We start from the raw sequence: 18,669 nt of genomic DNA, 5'->3' as shown, positions 1-18,669 counted from the left end.
GAGCTCAATTGGCACATTAGTCCATTGCACACAATGTTCCCAGTGTTCAGGTTGGAGTCTGCATGGCAAAAGTCACTGCAGTGAAACATTTTCCCTTGTTGCAGAAGGACGGATTCAAAAGCCTTTCTGTGGGTCACTGACAGCTGATGGGCTTGGCTTTGGAGCCCTTTGTGTGAGGGCAGCCCAGGGTCCCTCTTGCAGAGAATGTGGCCAGCCACCAGTGCCCCTTGCACATTGGCTGTCCCCTGCCCTGCCATGCCAGGGGGTGGGGGGGAGTTGAGAAGGCGTGTTGGAGGCATTGTTAGGCTTGTACTCAGGAAAATCCTGTTGTCCTCCGCCTTGCGGAATTCCCCCTGCCTTGCTGACTCTTCTGTAGCTCTGAGATTGAAAGATTTTCACTTCTCAAGTTAAAAGGACACAAGTCTGACTTGTAAGTGGCTTGCTCTTCTCCCTTTTGCACAAAGAGAATTTCTCTGTAGAATTAGTACGGGCTCTGATTAAAAAACAGAACGGCAAAGTGGCACACATTTCCATTTGCCGGCTGGAAAGTAAGAACTGTCTCTGTGCTATAGTTACATTCTTCCCCCTCGGCTTTCCTTACCCTTGTATGAAAGCTGAGGAGACTCCCAGGCAAACAAGAAGAATTGGGTGGGGGAAAGGGGCTACCATTGCTCATGCCGTGATCACATTCCACGCTTGATCCTGACCCTGCTGCCAGCCCGACAGCCTGCTGGGGTCCACAAACCGGGGGAATAATTGTATAATAGGTAAAACGGGGCAGGCAGTGGCCACGAAAAGGAAGTGATTTACTGCTATGTCACTGATGGTGCACTATTTATAACACTTACTATATATTCCTCTAAACATTTTTACAATAATATATCATTTCTCCGTAGGATATACATTTTAATACTAAATTTGGTTACAAAATATGTTGCCTAGGCAGTCACAGACTATTTTTCTTCACTCGGTTGCTTGACATAAATTCCTGTTTATCTGCCATCAGTGGGTGCATGTCAGAAATATACTGGATTTTTAAAGAACAAAAGGTTTTCCCATTTAAAAGACCTAACTGGAAAGGTGCATTTGCTATAATATTTAGAACTGGAGAAAACCTTAACATGTTTTTCTGTAAATGCTTGTTCCACTGTTTTGATCATTTCCAGTTTTAGAGTCAAATCCAGCAATTAGAAAGGGCAGTACACAGACTCACATTAAAAGTCTCCTGTGAATATTGCAGTCATTAATGTACCATCTTAAAAACTCACCTGACTGGTTTTGTTTAGTGTGTATGACAATGAGGAATTTTGCACATTGGGAAGCATTTTAGCAGATGACAGTACTTGTGCTGGAAAGAAGGATTTTTATGTTTCAATTTTTTTGATAAACAAACAGCATCGTTTTTGATTCAAAAACATGGCACTCAGGCCAGGGGTTGATTTTGTTATTTAAATACATACCAGTACTGCAGATTTGTGTGTAGGTAGTTACAGATGTATAATGTATGTGTGTGTGCAAAAGGTGTGTTTAATTTGTGAAACCCTCCTCTCCAAGACATAAACAAGAGGATAAAAACCCATGCAGTTTCCAAGTTATCCTGAAAAGCATTGTGTCAATGGGCAGGCATCCAGAAATGGTGTTTGGTTGTTTTCTCAGAGTTAGATGGTTGCCATCTGGCATTGATAGTGAGATGGCGTTGTCATCAGTTTCTAGATGCAGGAAAGGAATGAATCCTCATCTGTTTCCTGTGGATAAGCAAGAGGTTGATAATCTAGTAAAATCTCTTTACCTTAAAGTAAGCAGGCTTGGAATTTGTTTATATAATATAGGCCAGCTCTGACTTTTGTGTTGTTGCAGTAAATTTCTTGAGAGAAGGCTGAAGATGTTAAGAAACTTTCTGCTTTGCAAGAATACCTTTAGAAATATATTTTTCAAGGGGTTCATTATATCTTTTTTCTGTAGTGTTACTGTAGTCAGTTTTACTTTTAAAAGGAAAAAAAACCTCAAGCATTGCCACTGGAAAGGAGTAGAAGGATTATTTGATGTACAGTGATCTTTCAAACTTTCTTTCAATATTTTAAAGGAGTTTTATGTTAATATCAGTATGATCATTGAAGTATAGCTATCTGCATTTAAACAAAAGGTGCAAAAACTGTACATCGTATCTCTTGAAAAAAAATATTTACAACTTTCCCTGTTTAGAGATGAGGTAATACCATAGATAACTAGTCCATTTATTATCTGGCCAGCATTTCTGCTTTGTCTTTTCCTGGTAACTCATAAATCTTTCAGCTTTTACCATAAACATTTATCATTTTTCCTGTTTCCAGTTTTTTTACAAGTTGCTTTGTCTGTGATCACCTCACAGTACAGGTTCTGCTGTACTGAGGAAGTTCAACTGGCTGAGGGCTTTGCAAAAAAGGAAGAAATGGTGGGCAACCTCTTGAACTTAAAAAAAAAAATGCTGTTCACGGCTGACCCTTGTGACACTTTCTCATTTTCCTTGATCCTGGTTGTTGGTTTGTTAGATTGTTTTGAACATTTAATGATCCAGCTGCCAGCTTTCAGTAACTGAATTGTATCATTACTGGAGAAATGTGGTAGCACTTTATTAGAGAAAGCATCACTGTTTATATTGTTGTCCTGTTCCTCCCTTGTAATTTTTCCTATTATTGTTTAGAATAACACCCAAGTCTCTCTTAGAAATAGTCTTTACAAAGCTTCCTGTGTTCAGAATCAACTTCAAAGGAAAAAATACCACAAACCTGTGGCAAAGCAGGGCAAATATTTTCATTAAATATTAGGTATGTGGGTTGAGTGTATTCATTTTAAAGCATTCCTGTAATATTTTCTTCTTTCCTTTGACTCTTTGGATGCTCACATAATATGCAAATAGTTTTACAATGGATACAAAAGAAACATTAAATATATTAAAATCTTCATTTTAATAAAGTTGTCAATGTATAATACATATCCTGCAACTGGGAAAGAATGATAAAAAAGCAATAAAAAGTTAATATAGGCACAGAACTATTTAATAACTTCTAATGTTTTACAATATGATAAAAATAAATGTGGTCTTGAAACTGTTGGATATCAGTGTAAGAAATGTCCTAGTCTGAGTTTAATGTTTTAGCTACTTAGGAGTAGCAGTCCTGCGTTATTCAAATGCATTTTCTATCTGGTTTTGACTCTTGGGATTAAGCTTGTGGGCATGTTTCTTTCATTTCAGACGGAGTGGATGTTGAGGATGACCCCTCTTGCTCATGGCCAGCATCATCGCCTTCTAGCAAGGATCAGACTTCCCCGAGCCATGGAGAAGGCTGTGATTTTGGAGAAGAGGAAGGAGGCCCAGGTTTGCCCTATCCGTGCCAGTTCTGTGACAAATCGTTCAGCCGCCTCAGCTACTTAAAGCACCACGAGCAAAGTCACAGTGACAAGCTCCCTTTCAAATGCACATATTGCAGCCGTCTCTTCAAACACAAACGGAGCAGGGACCGCCACATAAAGCTTCACACGGGAGACAAGAAGTATCACTGCAGTGAGTGTGATGCGGCGTTCTCGAGGAGCGATCATCTTAAAATCCACTTAAAGACTCATACTTCCAACAAGCCATATAAGTGTGCCATTTGTAGGCGTGGGTTCCTGTCGTCTAGCTCACTGCATGGACACATGCAGGTTCACGAGAGGAACAAAGATGGCTCCCAGTCCGCTTCCCGGATGGAGGACTGGAAAATGAAAGACACTCAGAAATGCAGCCAGTGCGAAGAAGGCTTTGATTTTCCTGAAGATCTTCAGAAGCACATTGCAGAATGTCACCCTGAGTGTTCCCCTAATGAAGACCGATCTGCTCTTCAGTGTGTTTACTGTCATGAACTCTTTGTAGAGGAAACGTCCCTAGTAAATCACATGGAGCAGGCTCATAATGGTGAGAAGAAGAATTCATGCAGCATTTGCTCTGAGAACTTTCATACTGTGGAGGAGCTGTACAGCCACATGGACAGTCACCAGCAGCCAGAGTCGTGCAACCACAGCAACAGCCCGTCTTTGGTAACTGTGGGGTACACATCAGTCTCTAGCACTACCCCAGATTCAAATCTCTCCGTGGATAGCTCAACAATGGTGGAAACAGCTCCTCCTATACCAAAAGGTCGTGGAAGGAAGCGGGCAGCTCAGCAAGTGCCAGATATCACTGGTCCTTCAAGTAAGCAGGCAAAAGTTACTTATAGCTGCATTTATTGCAACAAACAGTTGTTCTCCAGCCTTGCAGTTTTGCAGATACACCTGAAAACTATGCATTTAGATAAACCCGAACAAGCCCATATCTGTCAGTATTGTTTGGAGGTATTGCCATCTCTCTACAATCTGAATGAACATCTTAAGCAAGTCCATGAAGCTCCAGACCCAGCACTGATTGTTTCTACCATGCCTGCCATGGTCTACCAGTGCAACTTCTGCTCTGAAGTGTTCAATGACCTCAACACCCTTCAGGAACACATCCGATGTTCTCATGGATTTGCCAACCCTGCTGCTAAGGACAGTAATGCATTCTTTTGTCCCCATTGTTACATGGGATTTCTTACAGATTCTTCCCTGGAAGAGCATATTAGACAAGTCCATTGTGATCTTAGCAGTTCCCGTTTTGGTTCTCCTGTGCTCGGAACCCCAAAAGACCCAGTGGTGGAGGTGTATTCTTGTTCTTACTGTACCAATTCTCCAATATTTAATAGTGTTCTTAAACTGAACAAGCATATCAAGGAGAACCATAAGAACATTCCTTTGGCGCTGAATTACATCCACAATGGGAAAAAGTCCAGAGCCATGAGTCCATTATCTCCTGTAACCATTGAGCAGACCTCTTTAAAGATGATGCAGGCAGTTGGAGGTGCTCCTCCTCGTCCTGCCGGGGAATATATTTGTAATCAGTGTGGTGCTAAGTATACTTCCTTGGATGGTTTTCAGACTCATTTGAAAACACATCTTGACACTGTCCTGCCAAAACTGACCTGCCCTCAGTGCAACAAGGAATTCCCAAATCAGGAGTCACTGCTGAAGCATGTTACCATTCATTTCATGATCACCTCAACCTACTACATCTGTGAAAGCTGTGACAAGCAGTTCACTTCTGTGGATGACTTGCAGAAACACCTACTAGACATGCATACGTTTGTGTTCTTCCGCTGCACCTTGTGCCAAGAGGTTTTTGACTCCAAAGTCTCCATTCAGCTGCACTTGGCTGTGAAGCACAGCAACGAGAAGAAGGTCTACAGATGTACATCTTGCAACTGGGATTTCCGCAATGAGACTGACCTACAGCTTCATGTGAAGCACAACCACCTGGAGAACCAAGGCAAAGTACATAAGTGCATTTTCTGTGGTGAATCCTTTGGTACGGAGGTGGAGCTGCAGTGTCACATCACTACGCACAGCAAGAAGTACAACTGCAAGTTCTGCAGCAAAGCTTTCCATGCTATCATCTTGCTGGAAAAGCACTTGAGGGAAAAACACTGTGTTTTTGAAACAAAAACTCAAAACTGTGGAACGAATGGGGCATCTGAGCAAGTTCAGAAGGAAGAAGTGGAACTCCAGACCTTGTTGACAAATAGCCAGGAATCCCATAACAGCCACGATGGCAGTGAAGAAGATGTGGACACATCTGAGCCTATGTATGGCTGTGACATTTGTGGAGCAGCTTACACCATGGAGACTCTCTTGCAGAATCACCAGCTGCGAGACCACAACATTCGACCTGGAGAAAGTGCCATAGTGAAGAAAAAGGCTGAACTCATTAAAGGGAATTACAAGTGTAATGTGTGCTCTCGAACATTCTTCTCTGAAAATGGGCTTCGAGAGCACATGCAGACACACTTGGGACCAGTGAAACACTATATGTGCCCAATCTGTGGTGAGCGGTTTCCGTCTCTTCTGACTCTTACTGAACATAAGGTCACACATAGTAAGAGCCTGGACACTGGAAACTGCAGGATCTGCAAGATGCCACTCCAGAGTGAGGAGGAATTTCTAGAGCATTGCCAAATGCACCCTGACCTGAGGAACTCCTTGACGGGGTTCCGCTGTGTGGTGTGCATGCAGACGGTGACCTCCACGCTGGAACTGAAAATCCATGGCACGTTCCATATGCAGAAAACTGGGAATGGTTCTGCCGTGCAGTCCACGGGACGTGCACAGCATCTCCAGAAACTGTACAAGTGTGCATCTTGCCTGAAGGAATTCCGTTCAAAACAGGATTTAGTGAAACTTGACATCAACGGTCTGCCATATGGTCTGTGTGCTAGCTGTGTTAATCTCAGTAAAAGTGGTAGTCCAAGTGTCAACATCCCTTCAAGCAGTAACAGACAAGGCATGGGCCAAAATGAGAACTTGAGTTCCATTGAGAACAAAGGCAAGGCAGGGGGACTGAAGACTCGCTGTTCTAGTTGCAATGTAAAGTTTGAATCAGAAACTGAACTCCAAAATCATATTCAGTCAATCCACAGAGAACTTGTTCCAGACAGCAACAGTACACAGCTGAAAACACCACAAGTATCTCCAATGCCTAGAATCAGCCCCTCCCAAACTGAAGAGGTAACCCTTTTTTCTTTGCTCTTGACACCTTCCATCCTTTTGGAAAAAATCCCCCTTTTTCAAGCTGTCTTGTCACTTGTCATGAAATGCTTAGGTTGATCCATGTTACATTTCCATCCACAGCCATTAGCTAGTAATTACTTGCTTCTTGATATGCCTTACATCTTGGATTGAATTTTGCGGAATAGGACTTATTCCAGTCTCCCTAGGATATTGTCTTCTGTATCACTGAGGAGACCTATCTTCATGCCAGCACAACTGAGATCTGGAATCTTATCCTAGCTCCCATACGCATTGGAATCCCCAGCTAGAAGTTGTGCTTACGGCAGAGAGCATTAATGACAGAGGAGTAGACACAGTGAGCCAAAATGCTGGCATAAGGGGTTGATTTTTCAAAAAATATTTGTGAGCAACAAATTGAGGGTGTTTTTGTTAATTGTGTTGTAAACTTTCATTTTTCCCTTTTATAGCATATTTTGATCAAGTAGAAGTGCAATGCTAGCCTAAGGTAAATTGGGAATTCAGTCCTTTGGATGCAATTGCTTGTTGTTTTTCTTTCCATTCCTGACGAAGAACATTTTGATGTCATTAAAACACCTAGTGCCTGATGACTGAAATTCCATCATGCAGCATAACTTAGAAAGTATATATCAAACTCTTGAAAGATGTAATCTGCTTCTTCAGTCACCAGTGACCAAGTGTGCACCTGCATGTGGGGAGGTAGGGGGGTTGTGTACTGAGGGAAGGAAATCTGTTTTGTCTTCAGAAATGTTACTATTAGAATGACTTACAGGTGATATTTTAGGTATGGTATCTTGCATCTTGTAATTCAGGAAGCCTAAAAACACAGCACAAGCAAATTTTAAGAAGTAACAGCTTTTGTTTCAAGAAAACTTTTAGCCTATAGTGGTACGAGCATGGTGCAACCCATTGCTGTGAATGTGTATGGATGCCCTGTGGCTAGGGAGCTGCTGCTCCTCCATCACCTTCCTCACTCCCTGTTTGTGAGCCCATCTGTTGGGAAAGATATCTCTCAGCATGACATCCAACAGTGTTTTGCAAACTGGAAGGCAAGAGGGAGGCAGAGAGGGAAGAGTGAGGGTACATCAGCATATGTGGACAAAGGGGTAAGTATTTATGGAGCTTCTGAGAACATATATGAAGATAGGGTGGGAGAAGGGCACTAAAGCAGCACAGAGCCTGGAGTGCCATGAAGAGCTGAGAGTTTAGGATGAAGTACCAGGCAGGATGCACCTCCCAGGGAAAGGCTTTCATAACTTTTTCATCTCCAGTTTGCACATTGGGTGGTGGTAGGGGACACCTGAGGAATGGGATGTGGTGTGGAATTTATGGAAGGTTGTTAGACTGAGAACCTGAGGTCTAAGGAAAACCATCCTTTTAAAGATGAGGAAAGAGGAGTGGCTCTCATTAGCCATGTTTTAGGCCACTGATGATCCCATTGCTGCTGAGTTGGAACCACAGGATTACCAGCTGCATGTTTTTAATAGATTCAGAGTCATCCTGGTTTCTGTTTCTGTCATTTTGCACTGAGTGACTACATGAAATCCCTATTCCCAGTCATGTTGGAAGCCAATTCTTGCTACCTCAAACACAATCAGAATTGTGTTAAGTCAGTTACCATGCTAAGATGTTACCAACTTGTCTTTCTCTTGCTTGTAAACTAGACAAAAAGAGATTTGGGAGTCCTTTGTGGTGATGTAAGATCACTTACCTTCAGTGTCATTAGTGAATCTTCCTGTACTTGGATCAGGTATAATGAGAATTCTTAGTTATACTTCTAATTGGCATCATGTTCCTCTTCTTAATCATTTTGATTTTTATAAAAAGTGTATCTAAGATGAAAAAGCTTTTCAAACTACACATTTGTGAATAGCATTTGTCTCCTTCAAACCACCATTTGCCCCCCCACGTCCATTCTGAGGATGTAAAGTGAATTTTCAGTGTTTATGGTGTACACATAGTAATGTAGACTTTCAGATTCTTTTCTCACAGAAAGACAAAGCTATCAAATTCCTGATAGAGCATTAGTAGTTCTGGAAACAATAAATGCACATTTATAAAATCCTGAAAGATAATTAATTTTTCTAGCAGATATTACTGGTTTAAATTCTAATAATGCAAGAAACTGGTAATGTGCAGATGTTTAAAATTGTAGATTGGATGTCCAGACCGAGGAAAGTAAAAACATATGCATATAACACAAACAGTGGGAAAAAATTGCATTTTAAAAATTTATTATTAGTCACTGACTTCCATACTCCATTGGAAGAATGTTTCTTGAACTGAATGAGAGGTTGAAGACAGCTACTTAAACATCCAATTTGGGGAAAATTTTCAACAAACAGTGTTAATAATATCAAGGAGTGAAAATTTAATTTGCATTATTGAGAGTCACATGATTTGAGATTTTAACATATATATAAAGAGTATTTTATTCCTAAGGCAAGAAAAATAGGTATCTTGTATATATTAAATGTCAGACCATTAATATTGCTGACTACTCCTTTTTACTCAGTAATATACTTCAGTGATAAGTATATTTGAAAATAACTTTTTAAGATAAAAGATCATACTGGAAGTGTCACTTCTAGCTTCTTTGCCAAGTATTCTCATGGTTGAACTAGAAAATTTTCCTTTTTTAGTCTGCTCTCAGTGATGTGATATATAATTACCTTACCACAGTATAATGTGTTCAGCTGACACCTGCTGAGCTCACCCCATTTGCTGAGTGAAAAATGTTGACCTGAATCAACTCCACTGAAAGTTACCTTCTGGTTGGGATGGAAAATTATGAGTACTGCTCATCATTGGTTACAACGAGTCAAGGAGCAGGTCAGAACTCATTAAGCCCATCACACTGCTGAGTCTAGTACCCTAAGTTATCACACAGACTTAAACAGGCAGATGGTAGAGAGCTAGCTTTTGAAAGAGCTCTAAAATGTGTAGATATGCAACTTAATCTTTGAGCTTTAGTACAGTGCTGGATTCAGATGTCTGTAGATTTCTTGTAAAGATCTTGAATCAAACTGCAAGCACACTTCCAAGCTAGAGTGATAACCTTAGTGATAATTACTGTCTAAAAGCAGAGGACAAGGTCTGGTATGCTGGTGAATTGGGAACTAGACCTTTTTCTGTCACTCATTTGCTTTGCTGACTTGGCCAAACCTGCTTGAACATCTCTGCTTCATTTTTCTTATTCAGAATATAAGATAGATATATCCTGAAAAGTGCATTTCTGTGCTTACTTACAATACACTTTTTGTAAAGCACTTGGAAGATGAAAATCTGCTCAAGAAAAACTGTGTGGCCTTGAGTCTCTTGTTCCTCCTTAATACACTGTCAGGCACTTAATGAGAGAGCTCTTGACTCAGCAGAAAGTGTGCCCTCAATTCTTAAGCTTCAAGACTTTTGTATTGCTGAATCACATCAGCATAACAGTGCAATAAATTATATTGTCCATTTCTTAGCAAGCAGAGGAGGAGGGAATGGACTCCAGCTTACATGAACAGTTTAATGGTAAAACCTGAATTATGCTAGAGTATCCACATGTGCAACTGCGCGCAGTTTGGGGTCGTGTTGGTAACTTCAGAGTAGGAGCATAATTGCTTCTGTATCACTTTGTTCCATGAATGTGAAGCTCATGTGAATACTGTATTACCTGTGGCAATGCAGACAGTGCTTCATTAATAATACAAGAATGCTCTGGGTTTTCTGGTCTTGAGGAGAGAAGGAGCAGCGTGAGTACACGGCCAAAATTATTTCAGCAGCGAAGATGCTTATTTAGGTGTGGCAAAAGACCTGCAGAAACTCACTATTTCAGAGAGTATCAAAAATGCTGGACAAAGGAGAGAGCTAGCAACTGTCACACCAGCTGGAGAGCAGAATAAGTGAATCTGGGGCTGCTCTTCTGTCCTGTTGTGGTTGTGCAGAGCTGTATGCCAGGACGGGCATGTCACAGCAGGGGACACCGGGCACATCACAGCACTGTTCTGGAAGGAGCTGTGAAAGTGCAGGCTGACAATGAGCTTGTAGAGATGGGGTCACAAAATTCTGATGCTGTGGAGAACGGTCGGCTCCTTGAAACTCAACTTCACCGACCTCAGATGCATCCAGAAACTATATCACCCTGGGAGGAAGAATGGAGCTCAGGTAGGTGTACTCTTTTATCACTACATTTTTTTTCTCTTTACTTATTCATGGGCCCTGAATCTACTTTTATTTACTTACTCTTCTTCCCCCTACTTCTCAAAACACTGACAGACCTACAAAGACAGAAAACAGGAACTGCCTTTTGAAGTAGGCTGGTTTATTTCAACAGCATGCACTGGCAGTCAGAGATGGAAAGAAGATAGAAAAGACTGTAAGCAACCCAGAAATGTTCCCAGATGCATGCTTTTGGCAGGGCAAGCAATAGCATTTTAGCAATATAAATCACAGTGCTTTTAACTGAAAAAATGCACTGAAATCAATACTCATGCATTTAATTGAAATACATAAAGAAATTAAAATAATCCTCCTCATCAGCAATCCAAGCTGATCATTCTGACTACAGGATTTTTATGAATAAGCACATAAAGTTGTAATGTAAACATAAGTAGTGCCTTGGGTTTCCTGTCAGTGAATCCCGGCCCAGAACAAGTGATTTTCATGCTGTATTTTGGATCCAGGGACAGAAAAAGGTAAAGAAGGTTTGTTGCTGGCACAAAGATTTGGCTTTGAAATAGTTTGTGGAACTAATCTGTGACAAACATATTTTCTGCTTCTGGAGTTTAAAAATGAGTTCACTAAAAATACCAGTTTTGTCTTCTAGCATCATTTTAACACTGCTTTCAGGAAAGCATTATTTAAAATGTGACCATATCTATTCTTAGGAAGGGCTAGCCTGGGGTTTTTTTACCACAGTAGGCCACCTCCACTTTGCACTATGCTTTAATTTCTGGAAGTGCCACTGCCATGAATTGACTGATAAGGTCCAGCTTAAGCATTTCTCTTCTCTTTGTCTTAACACTTTTGGTGGTGAGCTATCAGAGTTCTCTTTGATTTTTTCAAGAGTAGTACTATTGTTTTCCTGTTGCTGTAAATCCTACCATAGTTAAGCTTCAAGCTTCCCACCTTACACACACCATGAGTTCAGTCTGTGAAAGGAAGGCCATATGTTGGCTGGGAGCTGCTGAACAGAAGCACAGGGGCAAATTGTAGTGAGTTTTCTTAGTTTCCTGTGCACTGATCATTAAAATCTAATGCTGTTTGTCTGTCTCATTATTTGTCAGAGGCTTCAGATGGGGAATTTGGAGAGGCATCTTCTTCACATCTGTGGAAAACTTCGCATGAGAGGATGAAAGGATAACATTTTCTCCAAAATTTTCAAGCGCATTAAACCAAGATTTCTGTAAAATGAACCAGGTTTGGGGGGTGGAATATATGCTTGGAGAAACACAGAAGAACTGGAGAGGAACAGGAATGTGGATGAAGTCCTTAAGGATCTCTAGAGAGGGCAAATGTAGATTCAGCAAAGCTTTATGAGACAAAACATCCATGAGGTGTATTCTCCTGCAGCTTAGCTGTGCAGCCCTCTATCCTTTTGGGACTTTCCCTGTACTTGTACCTGCTGGCCAAGTGGCTGGTGTAGCATGCCACAATTTCTGCACAGCCCCAGAGGAAAATCACAGTAGTGATGAGTGTTTGTATTCTTATCTCAGAATTGAGTAGAAACAAGAAGAAATTTCACACAGTTTTCTAGCCTGATCATCTTTAGGAAAAAGACATGGAAAATCATGACGTATCTATTTGTCTGCTGGTTTGCATACCTTTAGAGGATTCTCTCACTTCTACGTCTTATTTTTGGACTATTCTTGGCCAATTTCAGAGAAAAAATCATAGATTAATAGTAATCTCAAAGCCTATGAAGTTGTTACAATGTTTGGGAAGAGAGGTGACCCAGGAGGTGATAGATTCCAGATAGGAAGGAGGCCTTTTAAGAGATCCAGACCAGGAAGATGGCTGTAGCTGAAGTTTAAACCTGTTTTTTATGTGACAGTCCAGCGAACACAAGACAAGAAGTTGTAGGAGGAAAGTATGATCTGTTCTTTGTGATACTCACAGACCAGCTTCTTAAGTGACTGTACATCAGAGCTGTTTTCACCACTACTCAATAAAATTGTTATATATGGTGTGTGTATTACTTTGTCTTGTACAACAAATATAACACCCAGATGTTTTTTACTCTGTCATGAGGGAAATAAAATGGGCTAACCATTAATTTAAAATGGATATGTAGCCCCAGTACTGCTCGTTTCATGAAGTTGCACAAAATGAACAGCCACCTGACATGAAGTATCTTGTTAAAGGACACTCTTCTTTGACCTGCCAAAGCTCTGTGATAGCAGATAGTTGATCTTATGCCTGGTGGTTCAAAACTGTAAGGTACCTTTTTTTTCCTGACAAAGCCATCTTTCACTTATACTGTTTCCTGCATTATATACAAATTATTGGATAAATATGACCTGTGCTATTTTATTCAGCATTTTTTGCTGGGTATGACAGCAGAGATGTCTCTTGCTAACATCCACCCTCACCATGTGACATTCTAGGACAAGAAGCAGAGGGGACAAATGGACACACAGGAGTCTCCCTCTGAACATCAGGAAACGCTGCAAGGGCAACCAAGCCCTGGCAGAGGTTACCCAGACAGGTTGTATATCTCTTTAAGATACTCACAGATCATGTGGATGTGGTCTGGCTCTAGGTGACCCTTCTTGAACAGGAGGACCAAAGGATCCCCAGAGATCAGCCTCATCCATTTAGTTCTTCTGTGGTTTCTACCCATCCTTTGGGCCCATCTACAGATGTATGTTGATGTTTCCATGTTGTTCCTTGGTGGCTAAACCTTTGTCACTGGTATATGGCTCCATAAGTCAGTGAATGTAACAACAGGGCCCTCCCTGATACTGAGCATCTCAGTAAAGTCCTACCAATGATAACGTCACTTCTAGGAATCATTTTTAAGGCCTGTGAAATGCCTTTGAAGAATGTCTTGGAAATACTGCCACTTAGAAATGCAACCATTTCAAAGTTACTTGCTGCTTGTGTACTCAAAAATAAGGTGGGTGGTAGGAGAGAAGGGAGCTATTTATCCCTTTTGATCATATATCCACAGTTTTGGTGTTCTGTGTTGGGATACATTTCTCTCTGTTTTTTGCTTATTTTTCAGATGTTTCAGAGCATTCTATCTAAAAAGGTATATCTAATGGCTTTTCATATTTGGAAGTCCACCTCTTTCTCTCTACATTTTCCTGTAGGAAACAGGGAATTCACCAACAAAGAATGATCTGAGACATCAAGCTTCCAGATTTCCTTCTGTGTTTGCTTTACCACCGCAACAACAGTCCTCTTGGTTTCTGCTCTGATGGCTGCCATAGGTTTAAGGCCAACCTATGGGAATATGGCTGTCTGCTAACAAATCCCTGCAACCATCACAGATAGTGGCCAACTTGCAACTGTTCCTGATCCTGTTCTGCTGCTTGGTGCTTCTCTCACAGGCCTAGACAGGGAATGTCTGCATCACCTGGTGATTTTCCCAAACTATCAGTCTTGACCATAGCTCCTCATTTCTCCTATGCTCACTGCTTCGCAGCTGGTTTGTATGATGGTGGTTGAGTGGTTGAAGTCCTTCAAACCTAGAAGTATTGCCTTCTGCTTCTGAAACAAATTCTTCAGGTTTTTTTTTTCCAGATAGGGAAATGGCAGAATGACGCTCCATGTAAAAAGACATTAACTTATTACAGGATGTACCTAAGAGCAAATGCTGGTATTTTAAGAATTGATGTGAAAGTAAAAGATTATGAAATAGAACAGAGGTAATTCTGTGAAATTCCCTTAGAAGAGAGACGGTATGTCTTAACAGGAAGACAAACAGATACAAATCATTGTGGATGGTGTTGAAGAGTGGCTGAGCAGAGTGCTTGTTTTGCTGGTACACCACTTCCTAGGGCAGCTGCACTGCCCCAGCAGAGGTTTTTCAGCTGGGCACACAGTCAAGCGTCATTGCAGTGTCAGCAGCTGTGTGCCAGCTCAGATGCTACCAGTATATTTGTTATTGTTGATGTGGCCTAAGTGTATCCATAGAGGGTAGCACTAAAATCACAGCAATAAGACTGTAGAACTCTGTTCATGGCATATTTTGTAGTGCCTTTTTAAAACCCCAGTCTTGCCCGTGTTATCATGTGAAGCCTTCATTTGTGAAGTCCCATTGACTTCCCCAAGTGCAGAGCTAATTGCATGAGAAGGATCTAAGGGGTTTACTCCTTCTCTTGATACTTCAATGAAAATTAATTTCTTATATATTATGTATGAGTAATATATTTCTGTTTGTACATTAATATTAATGTTGCATATTTTTGAGCACAAGTTCTATTCTGTAGGATTAAATTATCTTGGTAAGTAATAGTGCAGAATTCAGTTTTAGTTAAAAGTGGACAATTAAGGGCAGGGGGAGGGTCCTGAGTCACACTTTGGAAAGTGAAATTAATCAGCATTAATTCTCCACAGAGTGGGAGAAAAGCAGTTGTAGTTTTTAAATTACCAAAAAAAAAAAAAAAAGGTATATAAAAAGCTCCTGATTTTGCCTTTTTGTTAAAATCCAGAGAGCTTTTGCAAAATCTGTGATGGAGAAAAGAGACAAGAGTATTCTCTTGTGCGTACTTGCAAACTATTAATTTTATTGGGCTACATCTGTTGCTGATTGTTGGTAAAGAAAGTAGTGGCTTTATTGAATGACAGTCTGTCTCAGTTTGCCTTTTTTTTAAAAAAAAGCAAAAAAAAAACCTTAAAAGGGAAAAAAATATCAGCTTACTCAGAATATCAGCTTTTTGAGTCTTAGACCTGCCATGTCAAGCTCTGTTGCCTGTGCTTTGATACCCCTTCATCTGCAAAATTATCACTGTGGTGCTGGTCATAGTTCCTCCTCAATGTCCATAGCCACACAGTGGCTCTGACAGAGATGCTGAGTGTTGAGATGCCTCTGTATGAGCTAGTCGCTTGGGGGCTTCAGAGTGTCTCAGGGAGGCTGTCTCCTTTGGTTTTAAGTGCAGTGTAAGAGGACAGAAAGGGGTGGGGATGCTGACAGAAAGTTCAGTTGCTGACACAGTCAGCCCCAAATTCCTGAGTACTGCTCAGCACATACATGTGCACCACTTAGAGACTCAACCTAACCCAGAATCAGGCCCTCAGACAGAGACAGACAAAAGTGTATTTGTGTTTTAGATCTCAAATTAAATTCACAGTCCTTTAAGCTGTTTGCATTCATAAACTATGTAAGCCTAATATGAAGTAATTGAGAGAGAAAAAAAAATATACAGCCATGTGCTGCCAGGATTTAGAGTTACTTTGCTGACAGGTATTTCACTTTAGTACTGAGTTTGAAAGGCCTAGAGAGAGTTAAAGAATTAGAGATCTCAAAGGGAAGAGATGCAGTTTTTAAACCTGGCAAGATGTGGTTTTTTTCTGTGTGGGGACGTGAGACATTGCAAGCTAATGCTCTTCGTCAGCTAGGGGAGGGAAAGGTTTGTAACTAAGAGACATTGAAGACAGACATGATTAAATACAGAATTCAGAATAAAGGTGAAAGACAGAACAGCAGACCATGAATTCAAGCAGAATAGAAAAGTAACGACTGCTAACATGAACCTTAGTATTTCTTACTCAATATATTTTGTGTATGCAATAAATAACCATAATGAAAGAAATGAGAAAAAATAATGTTTCTTTCCATTTTTCATTTTGCTTACCTTATGGGATTTATTGTATTCTTTCCACTCAGACCCTGTTATAATTTAAGACACTGTTAAACGAAAACAAAACAGAGAAATACTCATAAAATCCCCATGAACATGTTTTTAAAAGTTATCAGGAAATACTAATTAAAGGGTTTTGTGTGAGCAATTACAAGAGTTGGCAATTAGTCAATTAAAAAGAAAAAAGCAAGATGACAGTGCCCCATAAGCAAGATAAATAACCAACTATGCAGTGAAGCTGGCTAGCATATGCTTAGTTTTCTAAGAGCTTCAGATTGACAAAATAAGCATCCAGGAAGGTAAGAAAGAAATCCTCAATTAAGGTACTGTCAAAATTAATCTGAACTCTGATGAAAAATGGCTAAATGGACAAAGCTAGGACCATGCTTGCTCTTGTGTATCATGAAGGGCCAAGCACCCTGCTAATGCTTAATAAAATAATGATGTAAAAAAAAATCAGCTGGCAGCATTAGCAGTTAGCACTGGCAAATTGCTGCAGTTAGTGTGCAAGTTTTAAATGCCTTAACTTGTTATTTTTATATTATTTTTTGGATGCTATTCACTTTCTCTTGTCAGGTTACCGCTCTGTCAGTTTAAAAGGATGAATTAACTCCACCCTTTATGTGAGGGAAATGGAGTGAATGACTGATATGGGCGAAGGGAATTAGAGGATGTGAGAGGTGTGGTATCACTCTTTTTTGGCAACAGCAGGTTGTCTCAGCTGTTATTGATCCATACACTCAGTCTGTGCTAAAACTGAAGGGAAAAAGCCTTGAAAGTCCCCTTCAGTAGTATGTCAAGGGCAAATAATGTAATTAGGTGTAAACAGAAGGTTATTGGTGGGGTAACAGGTACACATCAAAACCATTTTTGATAGGGCATGGAAGAGAAGTGTGAAAGGAGTATAGAACAAACTAGGGATGCCTGCAAGCCTAACACTGTAGATGCCATACATTAGAAACTATAAATTATGTTTTATTTCATATAGGAAATAAGTATTTAGTTAAAAGGGGCATGGGTACAGGAGATTCAGAAATGGTATAGGTAATCAAGGAAACCAGTACTGTTAAACAAATCCTTTGTTGTTCAGCTAGTGGCATATCCTCCCCATGGAGAAGAATGAAGTACAGATTAGAGATAATATAATGGAGTATAATATACAATAAATGACTAACAAAAATAGCCATTCCAAAATTCTCAGTGAAAGGAGCTGAAGATAAAAGGAAACATTAAGCAGATAAACTTGTGGTCTTTAAGAAGAAGCATCAACAACATGGGAAAAGGCCACTAAAAAACATTTAACAGGGAACATAAGGCTTATGCATGAAGTTACTGGTTTGTAAGCTTGATTTAAACAGAGGGGAACAGAAGAGGAAGGCTAATCAAAGACATGATAGAAGAAAGTTTGGATTTAATGAAGGATAGAGGGCAAAGATTCACAGAGGGAGGATCATGCTTAAAATTTTCAATAAAGAGTATTTTGAGAGAATAGCCACAAGTGCTGACAGAGAAGCCTATAAACATGATTTACCAGGGTTTTAGCAAAGCTTTTGAAATGGTATAGCACAAAAGACTAATCTGCTGGGTGAATAAGTATGGCGTAGGGACAGATACTTTCTTTGATTAAAAAAGAAAAGAAACACGATCTTGGGTATGGAAAGCATAGGGGTCTTGTGAATTGAAGCAGGTTGGTTTGGAGGCGTGTAAATAATGGAAAACCTTAAGAATCATTATTTGCACCAATTTTGTTGAACTTATGCAGCGTATCAGTAGTCTGAAAGAAAGAATAAGTAGTAAGGTGATGAAATTCCCTGATAGTACAAAACCGGGGAAATGTCAGAACAAAATAGGCAGGTGATAAAATACTGAATGATTTTGACAAGGAGGTGGAGCATGAGCCAAAAAGTAGCATATGCAGTTCATTTTCAAGTAATATAATGAGGCTGGGGAATAGGAAAAAAAGAATGTATCAGTACCTCAGACAATCACAGGGCACAAAAGTCTTCACAGAAGTATTTTCTGCATACTTTTGAAGCACTTCTGAATAGAACTGTAAATCCTCTAGTAGGGTGATTATTAGTTGTTTTGCTTTATTTGTAAAAGCAGAGCAAATAAAATTATGTGCACAGAATTGAAGTACCAATTGAAAGTTCATATTCCTATAAAAGCAACCAAGTCTCATTTCACATGACACGGACACTGGGCACCTTAATAGAAAAGAAATTCAGAAAACTGCAGAGTGATAAGTGAGGATGGCGACAATAATTAACGG

The 18,669-nt window shown here is 40.2% G+C and overlaps 1 protein-coding gene and 1 long non-coding RNA gene across 15 annotated transcripts in view; both read left to right on the top strand.

The window, feature by feature from the left end:
• Window positions 1-18,669, top strand: part of ZNF521 (zinc finger protein 521) — a 229,323-nt gene that overhangs the window by 89,239 nt on the left and 121,415 nt on the right. For all 13 annotated transcript variants that reach the window (XM_033059028.1, XM_033059045.2, XM_042779256.1 and 10 more), the window contains one exon: window positions 3,233-6,585. In XM_033059028.1, the coding sequence (XP_032914919.1) occupies window positions 3,233-6,585 (3,353 nt within the window). The remainder of the gene's footprint in view (window positions 1-3,232; window positions 6,586-18,669) is intronic.
• LOC116995959 lies at window positions 6,593-12,778 on the top strand. 2 transcript variants are annotated; one of them, XR_004417838.1, is made up of 2 exons: window positions 6,593-10,755; window positions 11,877-12,778. It is a non-coding gene; the product is annotated as an uncharacterized LOC116995959 (long non-coding RNA). The 2 variants fall into 2 exon arrangements; XR_004417835.1 differs by having other exon boundaries at window positions 6,593-10,966.

The sequence above is a fragment of the Catharus ustulatus genome, chromosome 1 (genome assembly GCF_009819885.2).
Source record: "Catharus ustulatus isolate bCatUst1 chromosome 1, bCatUst1.pri.v2, whole genome shotgun sequence".
Taxonomy (NCBI): domain Eukaryota; kingdom Metazoa; phylum Chordata; class Aves; order Passeriformes; family Turdidae; genus Catharus; species Catharus ustulatus.
Note: the sequence above shows the minus strand (reverse complement) of the source record. Positions and strands in the feature narration are given on the sequence as shown.